Source organism: Euwallacea similis, chromosome 10, assembly GCF_039881205.1.
Source record: "Euwallacea similis isolate ESF13 chromosome 10, ESF131.1, whole genome shotgun sequence".
Classification (NCBI taxonomy): Eukaryota; Metazoa; Arthropoda; class Insecta; order Coleoptera; family Curculionidae; genus Euwallacea; species Euwallacea similis.
In genome coordinates this window covers 1,374,162-1,395,794 of record NC_089618.1, presented here as the reverse complement: position 1 = coordinate 1,395,794, position 21,633 = coordinate 1,374,162, and the positions used below count along the sequence as shown (strand labels likewise).

At 36.8% G+C, this 21,633-nt stretch overlaps 1 protein-coding gene across 6 annotated transcripts in view; it reads right to left on the bottom strand.

Annotated features, from left to right (window-relative positions):
• Window positions 1–129: 129 nt before the first annotated feature.
• The window catches only part of LOC136411822 (WD repeat-containing protein 47), a 29,501-nt gene continuing 7,997 nt past the window's right edge, over window positions 130–21,633 (bottom strand). For 2 of the 6 annotated variants that reach the window (XM_066394559.1, XM_066394558.1), the window contains exons 9-16: window positions 21,036–21,260; window positions 17,733–17,810; window positions 17,401–17,440; window positions 2,155–2,360; window positions 1,742–1,919; window positions 1,200–1,392; window positions 629–958; window positions 130–572 (exon numbers count right to left, since the gene is read on the bottom strand). In XM_066394559.1, coding sequence (XP_066250656.1) covers window positions 427–572; window positions 629–958; window positions 1,200–1,392; window positions 1,742–1,919; window positions 2,155–2,360; window positions 17,401–17,440; window positions 17,733–17,810; window positions 21,036–21,260 — 1,396 coding nt within the window. In that variant the 3' untranslated portion in view covers window positions 130–426. Of the gene's footprint in view, window positions 573–628; window positions 959–1,199; window positions 1,393–1,741; window positions 1,920–2,154; window positions 2,361–5,624; window positions 6,384–11,414; window positions 11,553–11,928; window positions 12,083–12,633; window positions 12,772–12,825; window positions 13,029–15,404; window positions 15,987–17,400; window positions 17,441–17,732; window positions 17,811–18,182; window positions 18,424–18,566; window positions 18,836–21,035; window positions 21,261–21,633 lie in introns of those variants that run through there. The other 4 variants (XM_066394560.1, XM_066394564.1, XM_066394563.1 and 1 more) reach the window with 4 other exon arrangements.

Sequence of the window (21,633 nt, the reverse complement as noted above, 5' to 3'; positions counted from 1 at the left end):
TAAATCAACGAATCAGTGGCGTCCTGAGGGACGACCCCTCAACACAACTTTATACACGTCAGCTAATAGAAAGTATCAGTAAAAATAACACATTAATATTTACAATATCGTTACAAACGTTTTTTGCTATTTTTTATTTTTTTTTAATAATTTACAATTTTTAATATTTAGTAGCAAAGTGAGAATAAGCCTTTTGTGCCACATCACATTTTTAGGTAAATTGTTTGTAATAATTACTCTTTGTTTTATACAGTAATTTCTCCAAGAATTCCTCAAAAATATCCCAAGATTCGGCAACGCACAACGCTACCAAAACTAAACATAAGTAAACAAGGGGAGTATTGAAGGTTAGTTCAGACTTATAATAGAGGTAAGCGTGAGTTAAAGGGAGACGGAGATATATTGGGATTCGATTTCAAAGTTAACTCAAACGGGAGGCAGGGCCCAAAGGGTGGACGTCTTGTCGGCCGAGGTGGAGAGAAATGAGAACTCCGAGGGGTGCCATCTGGCGGATATGACCTTGTCACTGTGTTGCGCCACGACGACGCTCGGTAGCGGCAATGTTAAGTCACCTATAAAAAATGTCACTCCAACACTACTCTCAGTAGATAGAACCAAAGGGACTCACCTTGCAAATCGGTCAGCACTAATTTGTTATCGTATCCACCGCTGAGTAGATAGTAGGCTGAGGGCGAGAAGCGGATGCTGCGGATATCAGCCGAGTGCGGCTTGAAACACTGCACATTGCGTCCGCCCCTAATGTCATATAGCACGCAGGACGAATCCTCGTGGCCTGATACAAGCAGGCGTCCGCTCGGATCGACACACAAACTGGCAACAGGGCTGCCTTGCCGGGTGCCCGGTTGCGTCAGCGGCGTCACCATGTTGACGCAGCCGCGCGTGCGCAGGTCCCAAAATCGCACTGTCTTGTCATGCGAACCACTCACAAACATGGCACCTAATTGCATAATAGGATTAGAAAGGGGATTAGAATAAGGTATTCGCGCCAGAAACAAAAATATCGGATCTTTAACCAGTTCGACATTTCATACCGATTAATTCTTCCTTTTGAGAAATAAAATCGAGTCGAAAATTGTTTTAATACTATTAGAGAATTCACCATAAAACGCCTTTAAAATTTCCTATTTCTTCGGCGTAAAACCACAAAAATGTTGAAAACACTCAAAAAAGATACTCACCACCCCAGGTATACAAGGACAAGATATGTCCTGTGTGTCCGCTGAGCGCTTGGAATGGGGTGCCAGTAGCGCAGTCGGTAACGTAAATTTTACAGTCGCCCGCGCCGCCGCTGATCAACAGACTGGATTTGTTCGTTGTGTCTTCAAGAAAGCACAAGTCCCTCACTGTGCCGTCGTGCATCGATAATTCCACCTGACGTCACAAAAGAACAAAAAAATTAACTAACTTAACTAAACAACCTAATGACGATACTTTGATGTCATTGAAGTGCGTCTGTCAATATCAAAACGTTAAACCAGGTGATATCAAAGTTACATTAGACATCATAGGACAATTGCAGCCGTAGTAGAGTAATAAGCATGACCGAGATATTACGTCACTGCAAAGAAACACATGAAATGTGATTGGCAATGACAATAGTGATGCTTGTTCTTGCGACTATTTAGAACATTTCGATTTGACAGGGACTTGGAATATTGTAGTTCAAGGCAAAGTTTTGACAATGACAAATGACATTACGAGGTCACAGACTCACACTCACCTCGTCTCCTTCTAGATTAGACGTGTCGGAGTTGAACCGCATCAATTTGACAGTTTTATCGTTGGACCCGGTGGCCATGAGATCGCCCACCGGGGACCACGCCAGGCAATAGATAGAACCTTTGTGGTGTTTCGTGCGTTTGAACAGCACCATCGGTTGATACGTTTGGTGGTCCTCTCTGAAAGAAATGGGCAGAGTGAGGGAAAAGTTGATCACTTTAGAATTGAGAGCATAACTGGATGTTGCTTTTGACAAGATGTCCTGATAATGAATCACGTAAAGAACGTAGACAATTCGTTTCTTTTAAAAAGTAAAAAAAAAGTAAGGTAAACAACAATGTAAAAAAACGTGGGTAGAGTAAACAATCATGTAAACAATGTATACAATTATACTATAACACTGACACTACTTACCGGAGGTCGGCAAGTTTGGGGTACGCGCATATTCGAAGCGTCTTTGAATTGGAGCCCACCGCGTACAGTTGACCGCCCGGATGGAATTCCGCGCATCTGACCGCTTGCACATCTTCCAAGGTCGTCACCGCCACAAATTTCGGTTTCGGAACGCCATTCGAGTCAGTGATATTGCCATCACCCTCCGAGCTGGTCCTGGGAGACGGCTACAGAAAACAAAGAAAGAAACGTTGTTAAATGGTTTCAACGGCACCATCAATGCGGATGGTGTACAGTGACGGTACCATTGTGTTTGATTGTTACATTTTATGGGTTTATGGGAAAAATGTAACAGAAGTATAAAAATTGCAGCTTGTCATTGTCGTAGATCAAACGGGTAACAAGAAACAGATGGACTATCTGCGCTTTCACTGGAAACGATCCGAGCTTAAGTGGTTGAAGTTTTTCCCATTTGCCTGCTGATATTTTCAAACGTATTAACTACAGTAAAAATACGGACTTTGGTGTGTCTTTGAAAGCGTAAAATTGCGCTCAACTTCTGCGTGAAACGTAATTATTCTCAAACTATCAATCTTTTGATTATGAGACCGACACTAGTTCTACTCTTACATCTGACTAAACAATGATTTATTGTTTGGCTTTTAATGTAATAATTGACTTTTCAACGTTTCCACTCGAGTTACCCCACGCTTTTAACCGAAATAAGCTAAATTATCTAAATCATCTCGGTTTAACTTGAAGATAATGTCTATATTAACTAACTTGAAGTGTTGGAGGACGTTCTTGAAGTTTTTGACAATATCAACCTGCGTAACTTGAAGTGTCCGCCCATATAAATCTTAACTTAGTATCTACATTGTCCTATGTAAAACTCGATTTACTTATAAATTCATGTCCAAATTTCCCTGAACTAACTTAAAGAGTATATTTTTCCTCAACATAGATATGGAAGTTAGTGCCAATAAATATCCCCCCATTTTCCTTAAAATTGGAGTAACCTAAACTGTTGGGCCCACTTGACGGCCAGATTTAACACCTAAAGAATTACCTTAGCAATTTCACGCGAATTTAGACGATAGAAATCGAGTCTGATCGACACAAATTCACCTCGGACTGTTGATTGGAGAAGCAGATGTTGCGACTGTTTTGTAAATATTACATTTCCATTGCGAGTTTGAAATAGTAACGAATTTAAAAGGAAGAAGAAATTCCTCTAGAAGAAGTGGTTTTTTGCAATGCTTGACGAAACTAAATACAGTTGTCTATATTGAGTTATAACGTTAGAGAAGTCAGCAAACAATAGTTACAGGTGACTGATTATTTGGAACGAGTTGCAAGAATGGTATAATTGAATCATTGGTTTATTATAGGAATGGTATTGTTTTAACTAGTCAAACTTCTGGTAGGTGCATCGAATAAGCCTGTTTTCAATTTTTTCTTAAAGGAGCAATATGTAATCAATTATAAAATTCTTATGAAATAAATCATTAAAATTTTTCATCTGTTCCTACCTTAAGTAAATCTGAACCGGAGAAACGCTTTATGTTTATTTGTAATTTTGTGGCTTCTACGAAGGTAGCAAATTAATGACATCAACAACCGAAAGGGAAACTGACGAAAGAAGGAACTACGGCCATCGATCGCTTAATAGAAACCGAACGAAAGCGATATTTATAACAAACGATTAACCATAATAAATACAAATTAAAGTGAGAGCTCAAATCGTTGGGTTATTTCAGATAATCTATGGTCGACGTGAAAAATAACAACTGACTAGGTCTTGGCCGGTGAGGCCTGGGAATGGCAACAATGCTGCTACTTTCTTTTTCAAATTATTTTTATATTCGAGAATTTCTCGAGGTACCTCGACCCACTTTAACTCGCACACAAAAGTCTCAAAAAAGCGATTGCGGAAGAAAAACTCGGAAAGGTGTTATCTGGATTAAGTGTTGGTGCCTTTGTGAGATATATCGATAAGCGGTAAAGTGGAAAAACTCGTAAGTAGCCCAATGACGAAGAAAAACAATTGACGCAACAAAAGAAAAATGCCGCCTGGAAGTCCAGATTTAGCCTCCTGCGACTTTTTTCAACTAGTTTAAGTTAGGAATTTTTAGCGCTTACGCAAAAATAAATAACCAAACTGCATCATGAATTCTTTTGAAAACCATAAAAAACATAGTGGAGATTTTTTTTAGTTAGTCTCCGAGTTAGACACGATTTGGTCCCCATTGATAAAGAAGAACACCTAATCAAAATTTAGATTTTATCACCGACTGAAAGAAATAAATGTTCATTTTCATTATGGACTAGGGTTAACTCAAATGAACTTGAATGACCCGCTCAAAAAACGGATTTAGCCCCCTCAAATTGTTCTTGCATTTGGGAAAGGAATTTCAAATGAGTAATTCCGGTTCGATTGTAGGCAATAAAACATGAATATCCGTTCTTTACGAATCGTTTTGATGTCGCAATGTTCTAGAAAATGAAACAATATAGTTGCCCAAACCTGTTAGTCATGATTTAGTTAGTTTCCAAGAAACCGATCGGTTCGCGGTTTATTAATGAGCTATTAGTATCCTACGTTGCGTAATTAGTAGTTGGCGTTTTTCACCACGGACTTGTAATTAGTATCGTTGCTCGACTACAAAAAGATTAGGTATATCTGTTCTGTTCAATCGGTCACGCCAGATGATGGTCAACGATAAATATAATTTCTAATGTCCCGATCAATCAAATTCGCCGCGAAAAATTGCAATAAAACGAATTTATGCTCTCCAACTAATTATAATTGAATGAAAGTTTACGATTTTTATGCAAATTGAGCGAGCGTCGTTTTAAGCGCTACTATACTTTCATTTTTCATCGGATATGGACGGGTACTTGATGGTTGATTCAGGTTTTTTTCCCGGTTCAAGTACTTATTCAACCTTGTTGAGTACCTGTGAAAGTAAAGTCTTAAGGGGATAAATCCAGATTTCCAGTCGGATGTTTTGGATCTAGTTTTTCGGGTTATTGAGTTAATGAATTATAAACATATGATAAGAATAGGTGGGAAACAAATTTTTTATTTGGAAGTTTCTTTCAAATTTTCTAAAATTATAAAATGCCCATTTATCAAGCTAAACTGAAAATCAGAGACGTAGAAAATGTGATTTATATTTAATATTATTTTATCTAAATTAAATTTACAGGAACCACTGCGGCTTTGAATGAATTGAAAGCCCTTTGAAAATGTACCATCTCTCCAATTAACTTGTTTATTTGGCCTTCGAAACTACCAGATCTAATCATAGTAGACTTCCTTTTTACAACGCAGTTTACTTGATATTTAATCGCAAAATCCACTTTAACAAAGGCAAACGTCATCGCAGGCAATTTATCTCGTAGTCTAATCGATTGATTGATTGACCTCCTATGCTTTCAGACCTAATCCTCAGGGACTGACAACAAAACAAATCAAAAACACGAACCTGCTGTCGATAAAATCCATCTCCATTCATTTTTCCCGGCTTTAGTCTCATCCCCGGAGGACTACCCCTTTTACCCCCGTTTTCCAACAAATTCTCCATGGACCTCCTTCCTTCCGCTCGGCCCTTCACTCTAGGACCTATATCATTCCCATTGTAGTCTTTCTCCCCCCATTCAATCACAAACTCCCTCACGTCCTCCATGGACTTAGATTTCACACTCCTTGTTCCCCCCGAGCCGTTACATTGACAAAGGGGTGGTTGGGGCTGCTGCGGTTGAGGGGGAGCCGTCCACCTTCGCGGATCCATCATCAAAAGTCTGTTGGGATTGGGCGGGGGAGGCATCACGTTTCGGTAGAATGAGGGGAGCATGTGATAGTCCCGCACTTTCGGGGGATAGCCAAAGTTCGGAGGGTGGAACTCTCGCCATACCGCTGGGTCTGGCGGTCTAAAGGGGTATGACATGCGTTTGGGGTTCGCTTGTGGATAGAAAGGAGGGAACACCCCTCGAGAGGAGAGCATGTCACTGCTTTGCCAACGTTGCACGTGGTGATGCGGAAAGGGCTGCTTTAGCATCATATCGCCCATGTTACACTTGAGTGTCCTCTTTAGGTTAATGTTTTATTAGTCACATTTTTCCTAGTAGCACAATTATCCGACGAAAGCGCGGCACTCACTCTCTTTTCGTCTCGACGGCACGATTCGATCGGGTACCGAGACGGTACTGCCCGCTCGCTGGCGAAGAGATTACGGCTACCCGATGTAGACTGGTTTGACCCACTGAGGTGCGCTTTTTTGCCAATTACGACCCCTAATTGGCAAAAAGCATACCTTGGTGGGTTAATTTTGTAAAACTCCGCGAGGGTTAGTGTGGGAGGTCAGAACGGTTGCTCGCATTGAGATTAATTTTTTTTTAGATGTATAAATTCTGATGAAATGGAGATTTTCTGTATATTCCAGGATCACTACTTTTTCTTAAATATTTTCTGGCAGTTCTGTCTAATTGCTGCTTTTTATGTAGATTTTACAAATATACATGGATGTTAAATCGGGAGGTTGAGAAAGCACCTCGCAATATTTTCCAGAAGCTCTACCTATACATAATTTTTCACGTATTTTAAGAAATAATATGACTGAACTTTTATGAATGTTGTCAAGAAAAGTGTCTTTGATGTGGATCTTAGGAAAATCCATGGATGTCGAATATGGAAGTCCAGGAGGTCAGAGTCGTTCTCTGCATCTTTGTGTCAAAAAACACAATTTCACGCACTTAAAATCTGTATGACCTGAGTAACGAAATAGAGCTAGTGTATTATACGAAAAAGAAGGTACATGACAGAATTATAGGGTCTTCATTTAACGGTTCGCCTTTAATTGCCCGCAAGTCGTTTCAAATGTTTTGTAACGATAGTAGCAATAAACATAACCTAATTAACGAGACAATGTAACAACAAAATAACAGTTTTCATAAGCTCACGTAGGGTATTCTCGAAAAACGTGTTAAATTTTAGATGTTTCAACTTAGTTTCTTGGTCACTTTGCTTGCACATTAATTTGGGTCAACACTAGACGTGCTGGCTGCCATGTCATTTCTGTAGATTATACATAAAAATTTCAAAGTGGGTTGTGGTTTTTAAACCTTTTTTTGGATGGGAGGTCGCATATACTATTCGCATAATAATGAAGAAAAAAGGAATTTGAAGACATTTTCTGCAAAACCCCTCGACTACCAGATTTAAACTCCGGTGAAACTAGACCTCGTTCTCACAGCAGCAATTAGCAAGAAGTTGATTAGACCGTCAGTTGTCCAAGAAGATGTCTTCAAGGACCATTGAACCGAACAATTATTTATCTAGCATTAGCGCAGTTAGATAATTTATGGGGCGCATTCTGGTACACTCTGTAACCGATATGACCATAGTTTTTTTCGGTCCACTTTTTGCGGTGCCGCAAGTGATCTGTCGTATCTGAGAAGACGTATTAATTGGCGTCTACCTTTAAACAGGGGAATTATGAAGTGATGTACGGTTCTAGATTTAACAGTTTTCGTTATTAAGTAGAGTAGGTAAAGTGGTTTGGTGTTACGAAAAGCTATATTAATTACTTCGCATGCAAAAATCTAAAAAGGTAACTAATTATGAAGATTTCTTATCTGTTAGTCTAAATGTGCTTTTCCTTGTTTTTCTTTTGGTGAACGGCAGATTTTATCATCACAAATTATAAACATATCTGCTTAATTACGGAAACGTGTATTTTATCCAACAGGATAATAATCACATCCACAATCTTCGATTTTAATTATCGGCTTTGGCTCAGAAGCGAAATCTCACTTTCATATTTGCGAAAAGAAGTTTACAGTAATAATGAAAAATAAAAAACTTACATTTACACACCTACCACAGGAAAAATATTTCTACAGGAGACACTATGAGAGAAAACATATTTTATGGAGAATGTTCAATTTGCTTGAAAAATGGAATAGCCTGAATTTTTTATTTCTTTTACAATGTTTTGATTTTGTACAAAACTTGTTGTTTTGAAAATATCTAATCATTGAATCACTGATCATAATAGCAGAATGGCCTCCGTGATTTCCAAATTGAACACTCTTGGATCTGGATAATTCCATGAATTTCACGTAAATGTACATTGTTTTAAAAAAAATTGTTTAAATTGAGAATATTTTAGCCCAACAAATGGACACTAAATCATTTTCCGGGGACAACTTTCACGCGTAATCAGTACGTCTGCAACACTTTTCGTTCGTTATGCAAAAATAACCAGTTTCGAACATTGCAATTGGGTTGTTACAGCCCAGAATATGCCCAATATACTAATAAATTTAATTGAGTTGTTGTGCAATGGCAGAAGCTTTCGAATTCTATAACGTGGACCTGTGCATGTGTATTCAGATGTAAAAGCAAGAAAAAAATGATCCTTTTTTTTTATATATTACAACAACTTTGCGCGGAATCTAAATCGTCGAATATAGAAAGTAAGTGCCGATTGTCCATTCTAAAACGACTTTAATCCCGTAATTTATATCCACGAAACATGGTATTTTGCCGTTTGCTTTGCATTAGTTTATCAGCAAATTACGCGCAACGTTTAAAGAAAAGTCTCGAAGAAATTATGTGCTGCCATATTATTTCGCAGCCTCAGATATGAAAAGAGAAGAGATTATAGAAGTCTCCTACAGCATGCTTTTGCTCAAATTAAACAATAAGAAATGAACACCACCCCAAAATCAGTGACATAGAACGCTCTCAGGGGGTTGTAGAGTGTGTAGCATATACCTAAAAGATTTTATTAAATAACGGATTTTTTTCCAGTAAATCGATATTAAATCCATGTAGTTTCATATATTATTCTGTTATTTCGTTTTGAGACCCCCTGCATACAAAATCTAGGCAAGAAACTAGGAAGTATTGCAAATGCGCGCACTCTTTACGTAAGAAGCAAATCAACAATAACTATTATAATCTCCTTCAGACAGGCTTTTGCCCAGATTTGCATGTCGACAATCTAATTGTTTTCCTCAACAGGCGCAATTTATAAATATGCAATTAGCTGAAATAACTGTCATTTACAAGTTTCCTTATGTAATTAAACGTTAAAAAATTGATAATTCTTATAATTTTCTAATTTGTTACGCACCAATGGAACGCAATAGGTAACAAACTAAGTTTGTTCTGCTAACAATACTGTTGGTTTCCTCCGGCACCGCAAATTTCCAATAAATACCAATATAAAAACTATGTTTTAATATAGTTAAATATAAATGTAAATAAAAGGCAAAAATCCAGACAAAAACCGTGGTACAAACTACCTTGAAAACCGGCAATAAATGAATAAACAATCCTGCCCTATTAGCGCTGGATATGGGTCGATTTCTTTCGCAAGGACGACGCAAATTGGCGCATTAACATTGATAATTAACGGTTTAGCATACCGGTTATCTATATAGTAAATTCATGATAATTATTGGAAAAAATGCGTACCAACTGTGGTCAATGGCGATATTAATAATTATGATTATTAATAAGTAAAAAATGGGCAATGGAAGGAAAATATACTTATGAGTCGCTTGTAAACGACCTTCAAAAAAGTACCAGGAAATGCATGTGTAAAACATGCGTAAATGCACATTTACTATGTCCACAATTATCTATAGTTGTTGACAATATGGTGGATGCACGAAAATCATATTCACTATGAGAAGAGTTGGTTACAATTCTTAACAAACTGGTGGATTTGGAAATTCTCTTCTTGAAACATTTAAAGGATACTTTTGCTTTTTTTCCTGGGTCTGGAATTACCAATGCAGGACTATATTTATATAACCAGCAGAAAAAACTGTATACTCGGTTTTAAATCAAAGTTGAAGTTGGGTGTCAAGTATTAGTTTTCTGTTTTGTTAAAATATTTCTACCCTTAAAACTACACTTTCAGTAGTTTTCTTGACCACCCAAGATTATGGTTGAAGCTATGAACCTGGGAAAAGTCGTCAATGCAGGTATTCATGGCAAAAACGTGTGCCTCTTGAAGAGGCAATTAGATGAATTCAAGCAATTCTGAACAAATCGGTTAGTAGAAGCGCCACCAAAACGTACCTAAATATAAAAATTATACAAAGCTCGACTCACTAATCGGCAAGAGTAGGTGGGCAGGCTGTGGTTCATCTAAGTGTCAATATAAAAATTGTGCTTTCGGTAATAGTACCTGCCATTTTCGTAAACGTACCGGAACAGTGTTCGATTAATGCGTTAACCGACTTGTTCGTTTATATTCATTTATTTTTCTTTATTTTACGAAAGGCTTCAAACCATATACTATGCTAACAATATCACATGTGGGTTCAATGAAATTATTCGTTCCAGTACTTTTTCATTTAAGGCATTCAATGGTTTGATCACTATAACTTTTGAGAGGTCTTTTTCAGAACGTTTTTAATAATAATAATTTAACAAAATGTAAACAGAGATTCTCACGAACCAAAAAAAGGTACCGTCACGCAGCTTTCGAACGCCCACAGAAAAATTGCCATTTTTGTGCAGACCGTATAGGAACAGAACTAATTGGCCGCAGGTTCCGATTAGCATATATTAGTGCTCACTGATCCACTTTGTAAAATGAGGCGCAATTCGTTTAACTTAAAGTGAAGTATTAAGTTCAACAAAGTGTTACAATATTAAGGTATCAAAATTCAGTGAGTGGTCTCCTGGCTTGCCAGATCCACAGCCGTTGGGCATTTTGTAAAATTCGCGAAATTTAATTTGAGGCTTTGTGTTCGAAGATAGTCACAAGCCACAAAGATTTTTGGAAACGGCTGCAAATTTTAATTAAGAAAAGAAAATCAAGCAGATTTATCTCTAATCCTGAAAGTCATTAGGTTATTTTTGGTATTTTGGTGAAAGAGAGAATTTCTATGATTTTTTATTTAAGATACGTTGAATGCCTGTATAAAATTTCAAGAACAATTCTTATTCACACTTAATCAAAAGCCTAAGAAATTCTCAACCGAATTAGCAAAAACCATCTGATAGCCGCCTGAGCAGAGTTAAACCTGCTTGATTTCCTTGTCTTATTAAAGACGAAAATAACATACAATGCTGTAAATCTCCACGTCCAAATTGGGAAAGATCAATTCTAATAGCCTTGACTAGCCAGTTGCTTTAATCATTATTTGTTTATAAGTTAAAGTAACGTGTGAGTAAAAACAACAATACAACTGTTTTTACTTGGTATAAGGTTTATTTTATTGGATACTAAATGCCCGCCACCCGTAAATACCTTCTCCCATATGGGGTCGTCCCATCCACAAGAAGAACCAGCAGAGCCTCTCCTTCCCGGGTCCCAGGAGTTCCTGTGAGTGTCCAGGGAGTCAGAGGAGTAGTTCCTCGAGTTTCTGCGCATATTTACTCCCGGTGCCTAAAAAGTAAGCATCTGAAGTTCCCAACTGGCCATTTAGCAAATTTGTATAAATATCAAAGGCGTGGAATTTGAGATGCTATATACATATTTTTAAAGACACGCAAGTTATGGGTATGTAATTTAGAAATCGACGATACAGTACTTCAATGGATTCATACGTGATTAAATGCTTGAAATTTGCCAATAAAGGAATATGTATAAGTTTCTTAATTTACCGAGGGTGGAGAAAATGATCTGCGCACTATGGTAAATCGAAATTGTTATAGAGGACTAATTCTTATAACGTATTTGTTTTTCTGTCAATTGGAATAAAATGTTACAATTATAAGTCACCTCTCCACTTAGAGACTCCCCGTAAGGTGTTAAGACTCACCTGCAAGTAATTCTTCCCATTTAGGCTGGAAGTTGACCCACCAAAGGAATACCTCTTGTTATTATTATTGTTGTTATTATTCCTTAACATCGAGGAAAACTGACTAGGATGCTCCAGTTCCTTTTTCGGAGGCAGAACCAGTGAATCTTTCCGCCTACAAAAAACACAATTTTAACTATTCGCCCAAGCCGGAGAGCAACAAAAGACTGTGATGCTTATGAGGTACCACTCGACGAAAAAACAAACGAACCAGTACCACTGTTGATCACCAGCCATTGCGGCACGCTCTGATAAGCCCCACTTAATCTAATTTGATGTTTTTAGCGTTCTTATAATATGACAAAATTTGTCTTCAGCCACAAAAATACTTTCTATTGCATTTGAATTTAAGCGTTGAATTCGAGACGCCTGTTTTCATTTTTGAAACTTTCAGATTTAATTGAATTTGGGAATTTTGATGGTAGAATTGAAAGAGCGACGGATATATAGCCAGGTAGTTCGGTTCTGTGCCCGAGGACCCACTTATGTCCTTATAGATCCACCACTGACTATAAGATCATGTTCTCCGTAATTTCAAAAATATGCAATTGAAGTAAAAAAAATAGGTTGGTTTTGAAGGCCTTTAAAGTCGTTTTGAATTTAGAATGTGGTGGTGTATCATGTACATATCCCTAGATCTGACACTGGTTTAAATACACGTTTTACCTGTAAAATCCTCCATTGAGGTAATGGCTTTGGTTGCTCAAGGCGGGCATTGACTCCCTTCTTGGTCCCACCCCTCCAAAGTACCCGGCAGGGTGCCAGTCCCTCTTTTGACTCACCACATTCCCCAGGGAATCCCTCCTATTGAACGAAACAACATTGGCAATTTTCCGACTTTAAATACGTTTTACAGACCTATTGGTGAGGTGCAGGGTGCTCCCCAAAGACCCTCTTCGGGCAGTTTTATGCACATCGCATTTGGCACTATGCTTCGTTTCTACCTCGACCACAACATCTTGAGGGGGCCTGTTTTCCAGCCTGACGTCATTGAATAGCGCCTCCAGGCGCTTTATCGCCGAATTATTACTGTTCAGAGTTGCGGCGCTCATGGCGAAAATCTAAAAACGATCACCCTAATTTTTGGCCCTCATTAATGATGATGATTTGTGGCTGAAGAGGTAACAACTGAATGAGAAATCGCTTCAGCAAAAAAGGAAGTTTCGTCAACGTTGCTCAAGTGGTCTTGATTGTCGACCATTAAGGACGAATCAGATTATATCACTGAGCATCTTGCGCGGTTGGAAACAATGCAGTTAGGCGAAATTTGAAATTAAATTAACGTAATTGCTCAGGAAACGCAGTTGTCTAAAGCGCAATTAGTTAAAGATTGCCGGGTAATATTTTCATAAGTTTTCACGCTTACTGTCAATATACCAAACTTTTGTACCTTTTTTAACAAGATAATTTCTGTACAAACCAATGCAATAATAGCACAGAAACTACCTCATTGACAAAGTTAACAGAAGGTTCATATATTGGCCCTTAAAGCCGAGAAATCAACGCTCGGATAATTTTTTCAAGGGAACTAATTGCTGTAAAATAGAAGCGACTTAATAAAGGCCAATTATCATCTAGATAAAGTAGCCGGCAATTTGCCATATTAGCCCTCATCCACTTATTTCGGGGATGCAAGTAGTCTAGTTAGTGTTTTAGAGATAAAATTTAAAAAATATTCTTGACCGCGTAATGCTTTCTGAAAAACCTGGTAGCTAAATGAAAATCACGGTCCGGTATGCCACAGGTTTTGTAAATTTTATAGTACTTCTAAGTAGAATTTTTCCTTACAGGCAGCACCCACCCAATATATTCCATTGAGAAAATATTGGCTCACTTTAGAAGCCAAAAATTTGGGAAACACCACATGATAACACCTACAAAACGTGACCTTAACTCTTCTGAAGCTTCACTTGAAACCTTAACAACCATTACTTTCCATTAGATTCTGTAAGAGAATTCGTGTCAATGTCAAGACTAGAACGAACACATCTCTGGTCACTTTATGAGGAACCAGGCCCATAAAATGATGGTTCTATAAATTTGAAGTGTGGGCTTGTTCGGCGATAGGTGCCATTAATATTTATGGGTTATACAGTAAAAGGAATGTGCGATGAATAGTGGTCGATGAAGTAAAAACACATCAGAGACATGTGGATGAAGAAATTTGATTTTGATCATGACTAGATTTATCTGTTTTTGTATTTTACAGTCCTCGCATTTGTGAGACCTACACCACTGAATTTGGAGAGAAAGAAATCGAAAAAATATTAAAAAAAGGAATAAAAAGGACAAAATAATTTTATCAAAATTCAGAGAATGAACCCCAAAGCAATTAATTAATAAACAATAACTATTTAAATTAAATTCAGCGTGAATAATCGTGTTTGGAAAACGGACGCACATGGGAAGCCCACGCTTCTTCCATTTTGGTGCAGATGAGGACGAAGATGTAGAATACTATTATAACACTGGGAGACCCAACACTGATGAGATTATCACGTTGTAAGAGATCAGTTTATTAAACACAATCTAAAAGTCTATGAATGTCATCTAATAAAAATCAGTACACGCCACTGATATTTTCTAAATTAGTTGTTGAAGTATCCGCAGTCGAAAAAAAAACAGAGGCGGAACGACTCCAGATTCTCTTTCAACCTCCAGAAAGAAAGTTTAGTTATTTTATTAGTATGTGGTTTTGAGAGTTTTTTTGCAATTAAAAAATGTGGATGTGGGAAGGTTTTGCACTAGAAAAACAAGCTAACTGGGCCTTTGAGTTTGTAATATATTACAGTTAGATACTCTATTGACTATATTTGGAAGTAAGGGTTGATGGCGTGGTATAATAAGGGCATAGTGGCGTATCTTGTTTTGACAACTTTTCCAAAACTGAGATTTTAAATAACGAATTGTCCTAAGTTTCAACCCGTTTCCGAGACATAGAGTTAGAAATTCAGCTTAAATAAAGTACTTTTATTCATTACATTGAGTGATATAAGAAATAGGGTACCAACTCAGTACCAGCGAAATGTTTCTCGTTGAATATAATAGTTTTTGTTTCTTTAGAGTATCTCGAAAATTTTGCAATTGATGAAGCGATTTCCTCAGTGGGCGTTACCAACTGCCCAACCGTTGACAAAACGTTAACGTTATTCGCACAACATAGACCTTTTGTTCGTCCATTAAAGAAGTGAGAAAAGTCTTAGGTAACGAGATTCTAGTGTGAGTCACAAGCGTTGACTAAAAACCAGCAAATTGTGTCATCGCTCGTGTTTGGAATACCAAAGAACAGCAAATAACAATGCGGTATATGTTGCCATAAATGGTCAGAAATGTGCAAGAATTTAATAAACAGTAAGAAGGAGGCAAATGTTCATAAATGTTTTAATCGCCACAAATCATCATTAGCACTAAACTCACGATAAAATCACTAGACTTACCTGCTAGAGAAAAAAATCCCTTGGACACTCCAAAAATTACCGAAAGCACTATGGTAGTACCGTGTCCTGTACCTATTAGCACCGGACGTTCCTCATTCCACCAAGAATGTCATCTCAAAACTAGATCACTGTTACGTTGACTCGGATTATTGGTTATCAATTTGAATGCCCGATGAATATGTAACTCGGATCGAGGTTAAGGAGAGGAAAGCTCCGACAATATTTGTTGTGAATGGTGGCGACCATCAACGATCGAAGAAAGAAGAATACTGCGATTACTGCCACCGTTCGTTAGCCAATTCACTTGCCTCGCGGTCTTTCTTCCTTTCTTGACAATGCCACCCGCCCATACCAGGGAAGGTCCCCAAGAACTCTCAGCGATACTAACTCTAACCAAAATTGCCTAGTTTGCTTACGTAGTACTTGGAGGACCTCCCAGGTACTTTATGTCTGCCTGTGGCGACAACCACTACTCTGCAACATTTGTTGTTGTTGTTGCTTTTACAGTTGACCTTCTGCTTTACTAATTCGGACCGATACTAATATGATTACCTTTTTGTACTTGCAATGGTCTAAATTTCACATTTTCGCAGTGAAATCACCACTAGATTTAATAATATCTTGTGGCCTGCAGGGCTACCGGATCTATCTCCATTCGACTTCTTTTATTTATACGTATTTTATACTATTAATTTATTTTATACCTTGCTGATTACTGGGATCGGCGGATTTACCTCCGTTTGACAATAATTATATCTAAAGAATTCGGCGATAACGGGTTTCCAATAGCAATCATAAATTTGCGATCGTTGGACAATGGTTTTAATGGTAAAAATAGCTCGATAGGCCAATGGTTGTTTAATGGTTTATAATGGTCGTAGTGGTATAGTATGTTATCAAAGTAATGTTACCTCCTAAACAGTTATGACCGTGTTAATAGTAATGGGTGATATAAAGATAGAGACTGGTGTTTTGAATATATGGTCGTTTATTTTCTTGTTTTGAGGATGTTAAATATTTGATTATTTTTTAGTTTATGCTGTATTTGCTAGCCTCTTATAAATTAGGTCACATCACTGAATGAAATAAATTTAGGGATTTAGGTAATTATGGCAGTCTCACTCATTTCTAGAAGATTCGTTTCTTTTTTAATTGGGGTGAATAATTACGGATGAGCCCATATTTTTTGCCTAAACAGCTTTAAACAAAATTAACATTGTTAAAACTGCTAATGCAAATTTAAGATGAATAGAATTCAGCGATCATCGATATAATTAATTAAACTAAATTTGCGTATAACTAATATTCATCAATATAATTAGGAATTCGAATCCTGCTGTGATCTTGATTCGACTTTTATGACCACCCACCGCATCTCTCTCAACCTCACAATAACAAAAATATTTATCAACAAAACTCTCATTGTATGACCGAATTAGCAGGTGCTTTTGATTGTAAACAAGCTCATACTGTGTTTGTGTGTGAACTTTTTTCAATTATTTTTGTCAAATCTAACAAGAGATTAACATAACTGCTAACCATGGGAAAAATAAATTCGGGGAAACTAAAGTGCTGCGCAAAAAAAGTAAATTAACTTGTAAATATGCGCATCTACAGTTGTTGAGCCAAACCTACACGCTAAATGATGATGAATAGCAAAATAAATAATAATAACGTGATGATTTAATGGCATTCCGTTGTTTTGGTACCTATTTAGCATAACAACAATCATTATTGAGACGTTATTGAGAAAATGTGCAAAAAATCTGAATTACGTTCAATCATATGTTGATATATTTGAGAACTAAAAACGTAGATAAAAATGACAAAATTTCAAGACTTTTAAGACCGGCACGTGAAAGAAAATCGAATTATTTCATTATCTTTCCACTATAACATTTTATCTTTATTCAAGTAAGGCGAAAAATATAAAGCTGCAATTTTTATACTGAGACTTAAAAGACTTAAAGATTATATAAAACAATTTAAAACTTACCCGACTGCTGTTTAAGAGGGTGTTCTCAAACGCTATATCTCTGAAAATAATAATAAATATATTATATTACAAATACATATAATGCAAATTTGCTGCAAAAAAACTTTTGTTCCCAAGGTTGTTCCGACCTCGAGTTTTAGATCCATGTGACTTTAAAACAAATTTTCAAATATCAAAGAAATTTTGGTTAAAATTTTTCTTTCACAGCAGACTCTGAGTTCCGAAAGTTTGCAATTTTCATACATGTAATATGTATAATTTTCGTGGGATTTAAAAATGTTTTAACTCTGAAGACAAGCTATTAAATGTGTCAAAAAACCCTCAAAACTTACCTGAAATCTCCGTTGCCATTAACCGCAGGCCTGGGCGATGTGGTATTCCTATTTCCGTTCAGACTTTTGTTCCCTTTACTAGAACAACATAAAATGAAATTATATCAATTGAGTATTTAATAGGCATTCAAGAGAATTTTAATAATTTCATTCAAAGGAAGTACTAGACATTTTCGCAAATTTCTTTGAGGTTACGGATATTCTACGGGGTCCTTGAGAATCCTATCAAATTTAACGGCAATTACCTACTATAGAATGTTACAAATACTGAGTTCGCATTTTTAAAGAAGCGAATAGATACCCGTTTTAATTAAATATCAAGAGATCTGTGATTTGACGAGATTTTAGCAAGACTTTGTTGCCAATTTAACAGACTTTAATTCAAAAGATACAAAGTGTGCCTACTTTGAACTTAAAAAATGAATTAGTACTACTACGAAAAAGAAATACCTTTTTCTCTCACCGTGCACTTCACAATCACTTCTGTCCATATACGGAACTACTGTCGTGTGTCCGATTTCGAACAGTTTTTTGGTCACCGGAGGGTGTAAATGTGTGTTGTAATACATCATAAAAGTTTACTTAAAGAACACTCAACTACGAGTTATTTAAGTCTTAAGTTTCTGATTTTAAAACAACTTAGTTCGAAAATTTATTTAGATCTAAAACAACAATTATTGCTTTATTAAATATTAAAACCCTTCAGAACTGAAAATTTGCTGCGGCGTTCGTTACTTTATGCATACCACGAGAAAATTCACTTTACCTACACCTTCTTAACCCTCAAATACCATACCAAAAAAAGTTTCATTCAAAAAACTCGTTAAAACATACCCCTTTGAGTCAAGTTCGTCAAACGGACCTAAACTTACAGCCTCCTGCATTGCGCTGGTCGTGAAAGTGATTAAAACGAACTGATCCTATTGCATTCTAAATATCGAAAAGTGGCTAACATAATCGAGTGTAAAACAAATATCTGCCTAATATGTTGCATAATTGCATAAGGAAACTGCAATCCGCAGTTCTGAATGTGAATGGACCGAATTAAGGCTGCGCCATAGGATCTAGAGAATGTAGAACGATTGTAGCAGTATCACTATCCTGATTTGGGTTTTAGGTTCTTTTCAATTTAAAGGAGTTTTAAAATTGAAAAAGGTATATAGGGAATATAGTCATCCGTTATTCCTGATTTGTCCTCTAAAGATTTGTACTTCTAACACATTTTAAACTGTAGAGATGTTTATAAATTTATTTGGTCAAACTGTACCAATAAGTTTTTTATTATGCAAACCGAAAATTTCAGAACTTTGTAGATGTAATAGTAGAAAAAAACGCATTGTTAACTTCATAACTATTTTCAATACAAGTCTTAGACGACTCCAGCCTTAAATCAAAAAAAAAAATCATTAGAGTGGTATCTGATATAACGAACCAAGTAACACAAAGAAGAACGTTTTAAAGAGCCAGAAACGGACCACTTGATGCAATTAGTGAGCTTATTGATGGGTTAATTAAACCTCTATTAATTGGCCCAAAAATAGAAACTTCCGATAATAATCTTTACTCTTATTGATTAGGGGTATAGTAAACTATCCACTACAAATGCAAGATTAACGTTTATACACAAGGAGCTACACACAGTGAAACATTTTTTAATCACCGCTTATAAAAGGCTATGATTCCGTACATATTTACTTTAGCATTTAGTACCAAAAGTAGCAGCATATTTTCTGCAGTTTATTGTCTTATTAGGTTTGAATCTTTTTGATTAAAAAATCGAAAAGACTCAAATCTGGTCATCCTACAGGTCTTTCAATGAAGACGAAAAAACAAACGTCAAAACCAAAACTGACAAAAAATGAATCTGTGACAAAAAACACTTTGCTCATCACTTACTCACGAACAAAAAATATCACTGAATGCATCACCATCCGCGATGAGCACACGTGCACTGCTGCTAAAAAACAAGTGCAACTGATTTAATTGATGCTGTGCGCAATGAAAAATCCGTAGTAATGAGGAAAACAAACGATGATCGCCGCCGACCTGCGCTAGTTTGGTACTGAAAATCTGAATAATAAGGTAATTATTAATAATACGTCGTATATGGGAATTTTTTCGGCATGATTTAAATATAGTTACCCTGGAGGTTGCGTACGGCCTTGGCGGATTCGATCTAGTTTGATCTATTACCCTGTCACTCGTTTGATTTACTATGGAAATTTAAAAAAGAACGCCGGTATAAACCTAGTCAGTCGCTTTAATTTAAACTTTATACCCGTGTGCAGGGGAGACGACACAATTTCTGTCACAATTGACTACGTTTACATCGTTTATCTCAATTTTATCCGAATTTTACTCAAAGGGAGTGGATATAAATCGGGTAATGTGGTAATCATAACAAAAAAAAATAATTTTTTTTTTCATTTTCCGTGGTATGATTCATAATGATAAAACCATTTCTGGTTAGAAACAAAAAAAAAATTATTAACTCCCACTTTAGGCACTAGATGACTGTTTTGTTTATGTTTTTTATGCCGTCGCGTATTATTAGTTTAATTGAGATCATAATGAATCTCGTTAAATCATGCAAATCATTGCGGAGTTGAGAACGGGAGCGGCATCTTTATTATAGTGACTACGCCGACGTAATATTAGAATGTTTATTGTTATTTATTTATTATTTATAGTGATCATTACGAACTCATATTGGGAAATGCGGTTGGGAAAAATGGGGGGATGCGGGGGGAAAAATTAATCGAAGGGTACGTCACTGACAGACTTAAAACACCACATTTTAATGTCAGAAATTTTTACACTGGAAATAAATAACCTACGCCAACGGTTTCCTAAATCAGATAGATTTGAAACGAAATAATTAACCAGAGATGTACCAAGAGATTACCACAGATACACTTCTCAGATACGAAAATTAGATAATTTTTAGGAATTTTTCGGATTGAAAATTCTTTATGATTTCCTTAATGAAACTACAATTTATTTTAAACAAAGCAAAAGAATTAGAGGTGTAACACGCAACTACTGGATTTCCAAACGATATCTATATTTTTCATAAAGAAATAGAAATTGAGAAAAAACGAAGGCAAGAACATACGGCATCCAAGCAGCGACAATAATTGTCCTTAGACATAAAAGCTAAAATAAACAACCTACGTCAATGACGATTCACCTTCCAAATATTAATAAATGTGATTCCAAACAAATGACAGGCCCATGGGCATGCTGGAATTCCAGGGGTAGTGCGTCATGTTTAATTTTGTTAATATTAATCAGTTGCCTTACCACTCGTCCCCAAGCTTGCTTTCTCCCTGGCCTTGCATCTGCCTCAATAGTTCTTCCCTTTCCCTTTCTCGGACGGCCATAGCCTCCTGCAACTTCAGCTTCGTTTTTTGGAACTCCTTCACTAATTCCCCAGAGAAACTCTGTTCCAGATTGTTGTCCGGTACCACCGCGACGGGTGCAGGCGCCGTCAGAGTCAAGTTCTGGTGGTGAACCACGGCCGCTGGTCTAAAATCACAAAAACGTTTCGTTTCTTACTCATACGCTTTTTGTTTTCTTTTTTATATGAATCTTTGCACTTGCACTGTGCCAAAGATCTAGGAAACGTGAATATACCACTATTTTTTGCAGTTTTGTTTTTCCTTTTTGGAAAATTAGACACTAATCCATGGCGGCGAAATCGAGGAAAGTGTGTTACCAATATCAAAGTAACATCTTACGTCTTATATGTGCGTTGGATGCACCGATCGGATACATCCGTGGCCGATTTCCGTGCCAATTTTTATTTTGCAATTTTATTAGTTACTTCAGATTAATTGAATCTACATCTACAAAAACGCCAAAAACTCCAACCTTATACAACATGTCAATATGTCTATTT